The sequence below is a fragment of the Pteropus vampyrus genome, unplaced genomic scaffold (assembly GCF_000151845.1).
Source record: "Pteropus vampyrus isolate Shadow unplaced genomic scaffold, Pvam_2.0 Scaffold99, whole genome shotgun sequence".
NCBI classification, from domain to species: domain Eukaryota; kingdom Metazoa; phylum Chordata; class Mammalia; order Chiroptera; family Pteropodidae; genus Pteropus; species Pteropus vampyrus.
Window position 1 is genome coordinate 4022234 of NW_011888880.1, and position 9217 is coordinate 4031450.

At 37.1% G+C, this 9217-nt stretch overlaps 1 protein-coding gene across 1 annotated transcript in view; it reads left to right on the forward strand.

Moving 5' to 3' along the window:
* PREX2 (phosphatidylinositol-3,4,5-trisphosphate dependent Rac exchange factor 2) overlaps window positions 1-9217 on the forward strand; it is a 192216-nt gene that overhangs the window by 68166 nt on the left and 114833 nt on the right. The window contains exons 19-20 of the mRNA XM_011364627.1: window positions 5670-5806; window positions 8181-8301. Of these exons, the coding sequence (XP_011362929.1) occupies window positions 5670-5806; window positions 8181-8301 (258 nt within the window). The remainder of the gene's footprint in view (window positions 1-5669; window positions 5807-8180; window positions 8302-9217) is intronic.

The window sequence follows — 9217 nt, forward strand, 5'->3', positions numbered from 1 at the left end:
AAACTGCTCCAACGGCTATCTCATAAACTGCAAATAAGAGCTACTGTACCCAGCTTCAGACTCTGTCTAAAGTTGCCCTTGAAGTGCTGTCACATTTATTTCATGATTAATTCATCAGCTTTTGCAAAACACTTTGTTTCTTGGGCATCAAGGACTATCTATCAAAATTTATTGTATTGTATTCATTTGTCTTTGCTCTCTACTGCAGTTTATTATACTCACTTTTATTGTTGTGATGTTTCATTTTATCTTGTGTTCTCTGCCTTTCATTGTTGCTTTCTGATTTCTGGCTTCCTTCTCTGGAGTAACTCATTTATTAGTGTCAAATTGGACATCCCTCACTGGTTTGCCATGACAGCTTACTCAGGTTCTCCATCCCTTCATCTTCGTTCCCATGCGGATTCACTGAAAATATTTTTTTAACTTATTACGATTTACCTTTTGATGTATTATTCTTTTTAAAATTCCACTGAATAAATACGAAAGTTAATCACATTCTTAAATTATTTTGATGTCGTGTTTGACACATCTGTTTTTTTATAACTAGCTCTTTGTTGTTGTTCTTTGATGAAGTTCCCAGCAGGCAGAAATGTATTAACTCTGTGTTGCTTTTATATTAATTTTAACAAAGAAATTTCATAGTGCATTGATGTCTCCTTTGTAACATTAAACTAAGGAGGGAAGCTTCCATTTTCTTAAGTACCTACATATTCCAAAGCACAACGCAGGGCATTTTACCACAGGTATCTCTTCTAATCTCCACTGACACCCTGCAAAGTAAGTTTTAGCATCATCGTCTTTCTGGAAACCCAGGCTCAGAGAAGTTAAGAAGTTCATCCAAGTTATCCAGCTATCAAGTGACTAAATGAGGATTCAAAGCCAGGTCTGTCCGGGCCCAGAGCCAGTTCCTTATTCAGGACATACTTTGCAGTGAAGTGTTCAAGTAAAGGCGCCTTGCGTGCCTGCCACATGGTTTGTGAGGGCGCCCAGCACTCTGTCTCCTTCGAGGGTTTCAAGTTCAGTGTCTTTCACGTGCTACACCCTCCATACGAATTTATTGAAAGAATGAATAAAGGTGTGAGCAACCTATTGTTTTAACCAACTGCGGCTTTTAAAACGTCCTCTTCCATTATTTTCCGATTGATTTTAGGACCGTGAAAATCCCTGACTCAGCTGAGGGACTTGGGTTCCAGATCCGAGGGTACGGCCCGTCCGTCGTGCACGCGGTAGGCAGAGGTGAGGAGCGCGTCCTGCGTGGCAAACGGCTTCCCAGCGCGCTTCGATATTCTTTGTTGAACAAGAATATGTTTAAAATGTGCATAATCGAATTATGAATTTTCACAGTCATATCTTAGCTGTATTAGGTCATTGGTAGTACGTTCTCAAGACAAAATTTTTTAAAACTCTTAAAAATTATAAGGCGTATTGAGCATTGTTAAAAATTTATAAGTGAATGATGCCTCCCCAAATTACTTTTCTGTGTACTTCAATTTAACCAAAGGATATAATGATTTTCAAGGTCATCTCTCTGTATTTTTCTCTGGTGGCAAATAATTATATTTTTTCAGTAATTCCAAGATGTGAGTTTTAAGGTTTAAGAATAATCTGTGTTGCTTTATAGCCTGTTGCTATACGGTTACTTCATGCAGTCCTATAAATCATGTATTTTTATAAAAATAAAATATGTTTTAAATTAAATAATTTTAGTGATGAAAAACTTATGTTTATGTTTTTTTCTCATTTTGTTTTATGGGCAAATCAGCAATTGATATCTCTTGTTATCATATGTATTTTAAAATTTTATACTAATGCTAGTATTGTTTTAAGGGAATAACTGTTAGATCTCACACTGCCAAACACAGTAAATAACTTGCTGCTATAGCAAGAAGTATAACTATCAGCATTTAAGAGACCACGTGTTTATCTTATCGAGAGATATCCATGCTTTTCATTACTGAGAAATGTAAAATGTAGAGCACCTTAATATGACCACCCAAACATTAGCCTGGAAAATCTCGAGAAGGCATTGCTGCCAGAATCAAACTTATCAAGAACATACTCGTTAGACTTTTATTAGATTATAAATTTTCTTTCATTCATGTGTGTATGATAAAAATGAATCTTCTTTTTCAAAAACTTGTCTTTTCATGTAGATTTTTAAACATATAGATTAATAGACATTTAAAACTTTTCCAACAATTCATTGATAATATAAAACTGAAATGGGATATATTTCATATCAAAATGGGATATTGACACATCAACTATCTTTATTTTTACGAAACCAGAAAGGTGTAAGTCACATTATTAGTACCATGAAATAACTGAAAACCCGAGTGAATCAAGTTGTACGTCTTTCCTACAATATCATTGAAAATGTCTTTTAAGGAGCAGGGTTCTGTCTTTGGAACTTAGTGATGATAGTGTTGGCCCAAGTCTGGTCACTGCGCTTTTCGCTTCTGAAAAGCAAAAGTCTGAAACACTCATGTGCTTTTCCTTTCAGATGGATGTTAAATGTAAAGATATCATTCTGTGGTTTCTTTTTGCATTGTAATTTTACCATAAAAAAAAAAAAAGTAGAAACTTCTTTTCCATTTTTGTTCTTCAGCCCTTCCCTGGCCACACACTGGTGTGTACCAATAACTGGAATTTCACCTTTGGAATCTAAAATGCCGCTATGCCAAGTTCTAACTACAATCTCTTGTTTTGGTTTCTTATCACTTTGAAATTCTCAGATTGTTTTCTCCTGGTCAGTTATATCCCTCGAGACGCCACTTCCTCCCTTGGCCAGCCTTATCCCCATGGTGGGTTACTTTGGTCACTCTTGCCAGTCATCAAGATCCTCTCGTCTTTATCCCTCAGGTGCATCCAGGCTCTTCCAGGCCAGATCAGCCTAATCACCTTCCTCACTCTTTCTCCTGAGTAACTAGAAAAAAAAAAAAAAAACTAGCATGAATATGGAATTAGCGTCTTCCTAATTCACTGTGCCGTCTCTTACTGGGCCCGCATTTCTACTCAGCAATCTTTTATGCGTCTCTGTGCAGCTCCCTCTTTTTCTTCTAATAATTGCCTCCTATCTCCTAAGATGAACTTCCTTCTTCACCTCACAGACACATTCAGGCTACCAGGTTCAAAGGTCCCGGGGTCCCATACCCTTTTCTGCACATACCTTCCTGGTAGGTCGCCATCACCAACTCGTCTCTCATCCTAGAGGCAGAGGCCTTTATCCTTTCTGGAGGTCGAGGTTAATCTCTTTACAAATGTTCTGGATCCCATGCCTTCAGATACTTCCTCTGGACTATTGCACCGTCAGGTATCCCCCGTCAGAATTTTCAGCCTTTTCTCTTTATTGGATTATGAGAGTATAGGTTGTAAACATGCTCGATTCTTTCCCGTTAAAATCAACAAAGAACCAAAAGCATCTGAAACTAGAACAGAAACACAAAACCTCCTTCTTCCTTGTTTTCCCCGCTAGATCCTTGCTACTCAAAGAGTGGTCCACAGACCTACAGCATCGGCAACACCTGGGAGCTGGTTAGAAATGCGGTCTCAGCATTTCTAGTCTCAGTCTCTCAGGACCTACTGAGTCAGAGTCTGTATTTTAATGAGGCCTCCAGCTGATGTGTATGGATGGCAAAGCTGGACGAGAAGTTCAGCTGCAGAATGATGCTCTTATAACTTATTTTCGTTATGGCCAAACTTGCTGAAATGCTGCCTGCGTTTTGGCCTGCCTTTGCTCACTTCCTGTTTGAATTTTAGCCCAGTGCTGTAGACAGCTCCTCCCACCTCCCACCCATGTCTCCAAAGCCTGTCTTATAACAGTTATTATGGACTTAACTAGAATATCACGGATATTGATAATCCGAGTGTTAACTGAGCTTTCTCTGGCATTTGTTTAAACCGACCACTCCTGTTTGTTTAAACCATCCATCTCTTGATTTCTGAGAAGTCACTTTTCAGATTTTTCTCCTTTTCCTCCTCTGCCAGCTCTTTTCCTTATTGATGTCTTAACTGTTGGCACCCTCTTCCCTTCTCTGCCTTCTTGCTCTTCAGAAGCAATCCCACTGACCCTCTTTGCTGGGAATTCCTACATCTCTGTCTCCAGCCCACATCTCTTTCCCCAGTTCTATAGCCTAGATCAAATTGTTTATCAAACACATATACAAGCATGAATTGTTTATCAAACACAAATACTTCTTCGGCACCTTAAAACTCAATATTATCCAACTGAACTTTTCCTCTGTTTTCTGAAGCTGCTTTACCTTCTGTATTCTCTCTTTATTCAAAATGACTCCATCTGCTCAGCCACTGAGTCCACGGGCATAGGGGTGACCCTGAGTACTGTGGCCTCGACATAAACTCCATCACCAAACACCAAATACTTGATCTTATTCTCCCCTTTGTAACTAATGCTATCTTAGTTCTAGTTTGAAAAATTGCAGTAAATGCTGTGATTTTGATTTTTGACTTAAACTACAATGATCCATCCTCAATTTGGGGGGATTGTGGTACTTCTCTGCTTAAAAGTCTTAAGTGTTTTTCCTCTTCCATATTTAATAGTAAGATTCAGACTCCTAGGACTTTGCACACAGCACCCAAGAACTTCACAACTGGACTGCTGTGCTCTGTTCTCCAGGATCTCGTCATCCACTCCCATTCTAAGCTCAAAACAATTGCTTGTATGTTCCCAAATGTCCAGATTGTTTCTTGACTCAGTGGGTTTTTTTCAGGCTGTTCTTTCTGTTGGAAATGTTTCTCTCTGAATGAAGACCGTTCAATCCAGAAAAGCCACTTAATATTTCTGGGAATGAATTTTAGCGAGAAGAAAGTATATATTGTCTTCTTGATATGTTCTTCAAGACGTTTAATCATTCCTTCATGGGAGAAATTGCTTGTAAAGAAAGGCTTTTCTAACATAAGTGTTAAAGTCATTTATATTAATTATATTCATCGTATTTATTAATGATGCTTTGTAAATGTTCACTTGCTCAGAATATCAAATAATAATAGTTGGAAGGTTCTGAAAATCTTAAGTCACTGCGTAGGATATGCCACTTCCATATTTAAGTTTATATCTATACAAATAAATGATGGACAGTTGATACTATTTGATTAATTTTATTCTTCACTAATTCTCTGACCCTTTGTACCTATCCTGAACTCTTATTTTTCTTAGCAAATCCAATCCTCTTATAGTTACTAATTGACTTATTTTTTTTCCCTTAAGACTTTCTTTTAATTGTTGGCATTTTTATAAAATGAAAATGAATACTATTTTAATTTTTAGAAATTTTTGTAAACTGAAGAAAAATAAATCAGCCACAAGTCTCTGGCTTTCTCATTTTGCCATTATACATGCATATTTAAAAAATTGGATTGAGCAGCCATTTGGAAGGAAAATAACTGATTGGCATTATAAAAGTTCCTTTACAATATCCCTTCAAATGAGTCTTAGGGAGGTGGGAAGATATCCTGTTACTCACGGTTTGAATGGCCAGTTAAAAAGCAGGAAAATTTTGAGAAGTCATTGCTATCATACCCAAATTCATCTAAAACATACCAGCTAGGTCTTTATTACATTTTGAAACTGCTTTCCCTATTACATATGGGATGAAACTAATCTTATTATTCAAATTGATTTTTGACACTGTTCTCATTTGCATTTAAAGGCACTGTAGCGGCAGCAGCTGGGCTTCACCCTGGGCAGTGCATTATCAAGGTGAATGGGATCAATGTCAGCAAAGAGACACACGCCAGTGTTATCGCGCATGTCACAGCCTGCCGGAAATACAGGAGGCCAATGAAGGTAAACTGCCTTTCAGCTGAGCTGAGTCTAATTGCAAACTTGCACAGAGACCCTAGGGACAAGACAGGATTCTGCCAGAGAATTTAAGCACAGCATTGTAAATCTCATCATGGCTGCTTTATCTGCATAATTACTTACCATCGATTATGTATAAATGATTATATTTTGTTGTTGCAGGATTATCATGTGTTTAAAAAGTCTCTGGGGTGTTTTCATTTTCACCATGTTATGGGTTTTCAAACAGCTATTTATCAAACTGAAATGCAAAGGTTTAAATTGTTTTCTTGACCTTTGTGGTTGCTTTGGAATGTATAAGGGTCATCAAGGGTCATCCTGTGTCTGTATATATGAATTATAAATGCTTCCAATGTGTGTTATTGGAATTTTTTAAAAAATAATAACTTGTGGGTTTTACAGGGTCTGCGATTGATTCTTGGATATATTTATTTAGGTAATTGAATTTAGTTCTGAAAAGAAAATACCAAAATGTACTTGTTGTTTTTAAAAATTTTAAGCATTGTCCTCTGATCCAGATTTCAAGTGCCATAGAAAAAGAAAATTACAATTCTAATATATAAGCAAAGCTTATTATCTTATGTAGAGTGACTATTGGTCTATAAGAGAAAAACTTCTCGACTTAATCAACTAAATGCAAAAGGACTTGAAATGCAAACAATTTTAAAGGAGATTATTATTATTATTATTATTTTGTATTTTTCTGCATGCACAGTGAAATACTCTTTTCTGAATTTGAGAGTATGACTTTGTGTCCAAATCCGAAAGATGAATGGCTGTTTTCTCATAGGCCAGGACTTACACCATGCAAAATACCAAACCTACAAGAAAATACCTCATCAATTTTACTTACTCATAAGGTCAAACTAGCATAGCTAATTGGAATTCACGCATAGATGCATAGGTTATTCTTGTTGATAGTAAGTAGGTTAATAAATATTTATTGAACTGTATTATTGAATGAATTTTTTAAAAGGACACTTCCGAAATGATCAAATCTTTCCCCTTCTATCAGAATTTTAATAAGTAGCCAAGTTGATTTGAGTTTTATTCCTTTTCATTTTTCCTGCCTGTCTTCTTGGAGAGGTGTTGATCAGTAAAATGATGAAAAAAAACAATAAATAAACAGAAAGATTCACTAAATGAATCACATTCTCCATCAAGTATCCATTGCCACAAAGCAGATGGTTCCCCAGCGTCGTGGCTTCTAACAACCGTGACTGATTATTTCTCTTGATTCTGTGGGTTGATCAGGTGTGGGTTCTTGTGAGGGCTCTGACAGGTCTGCATTCTGCTGGGACCGACTGGACACTACACCCCCTTGCTGGTGGCCTCACTCTCCAGAGCTCCTGCCCAGGGCCTCCCTTCCAGTCTTCAGCAGGATTTTCCCTTTCTGCATGGCATCTGAGTTTCAAGAGGGAATACTACAAACTATCAGCTCTGTTTACGTCATGCTTGGTAATATCAGATCACATGACCAAGCCCAGGGTCAGTGTGGGAAAGAGCTACACAAAGGTGTGGATACTGGGGGTTGCAGGTCACTGGAGGCCACAATGGGTCACCGTGATGTGTTTGCCCAGATGTTAACTAGCATTTCAGTGATGCACAGCAATGTAATAATGAAACACAACTGAGAAGTTAATAATATAGGAGGAAGATGAATAAAATAGTTTATATCACACTCCAGTAATGCAATTCAGTTTATTGTCTTACGTAGGAAAAGTATAAACTTAAAGTAATACAAGCCAGAATACATTTATTTAGTAGCCATTTCATCTCTCATTTATCTAAATAAGCCTGGGACTGCTATTTCAGTTAAAATATAGGATAATTTATGAAATGGGGGATTAAAAGATAGTTACATTACTTGGGAATCCAAGAGATTGAAGATGTTCTAATTTTTTTATTTGTTCAATTCAAAAAAGCATTAAGCGTATCAAAATACATGTAACTGTTAGGAGAGATTTTAAGTTGTTTGTACATTTATAGATGACCGATTCTTTGGAAGACCGTTCATCTAACATTTACTTATTTAAAATGTAATGTATAATTTGTTTTAAGATATACATGAGGCATTTCAGCAAGACATTTAGGAAATGCATCTTATTTAAAAACAAATCTTTGGGAGATAAAGCTTCAAGCTTTAAAAAGTCAATTTGTTGAACAATCTGGTTGCCATTGACTTCCTGTTAGTTTCTAATGTTAATTTTCTTTCTCTTTCAAGTTTTATGATTTTTTTAAACAAAGTAGAAGAATAAATAAGATTGCCAACTCTCCTTCCAAAGCAGGTTTATGAAATGGATATGCATTTTAGGAAGCCCTGAGCCCTCTGAGGTCTTTTTCCCTTTCTTATTTCCAGCAAGATTCCATTCAGTGGGTTTATAATAGCATTGAGAGCGCTGAAGAAGACCTTCGACAAAAGTCTAACTCCAAATGCCCTGGGGAGGAAGCCGGGGATGCCTTTGACTGCAAAGTAGAAGGTGAGTTCCTTTTTTTTCTCCTCATTTGCTTATAGTATTCTTTTTCAATGTGCCAATGCCTGATCTCAATTATTAAAAGTCCTGTATGTTCAAACCACTTTTTTAAGTCGTTATTACTGATAGACTTCACGTTAAATGCATCAGTAATAACTGCTAACAGCTAACATGTAATAGCTACTGCACTTTGTTAATCACTTTATTAAGTATTCGATGTGGATTATCCCATAAAGTCATCAAAAAAAAATCTCATAAAGGTATGATTATCATCATCATCTAAATTTAATGAGAGAAGAAATTGAGGCCTATGTAGGTTAAGGGAGTGGCCCAAGCTGGTAAGTGGGGGAATGAGGATTCAAACCTGTTATACAGTGTGTTTCCTTGTTTTGAGTTTAGATGTAGTGTAGACCTTCCTACTCCAATGTGGTCTGCAGACCAGCAGCAGCAGCATCCCCTGGAGCAAGACAGAGATGCAGAATCTCACCCCACCAGGGATCTACTCCACTTTAACAAGATCTGATCTGTATGCACACTAGGATTTGAGAAGCCCTAGGTTAGGTCCATAGTTTCTTTGAAAATACCTTCTTGAGTCCAGTAATTTTACCATATCGTATGTAACATTGACAACAACGAAAGAGGCAAACTGTTCATGTGAAGATGAGAGGAAGAGAGAGAGATCTTTGGATAAGGACTCCTGCCATTCTATTTTCTCAGCGAAGCAAATCAGCAGATTGCTATATTCAGTACTTCTTTGCCAAGGGTGAAGGGATCAAGGCAATTACATTTATGCTCGCATTTGACAAACGCCTCGAATTATTGTTTCAAAACTTTTCCACAGAAGTCCTTGCATCCTCTCTCCCGTTTTCCTGGTATCTTTCCGCTCACATATTTGGTAGGGACTCTGCGCGTCTTTATTGTA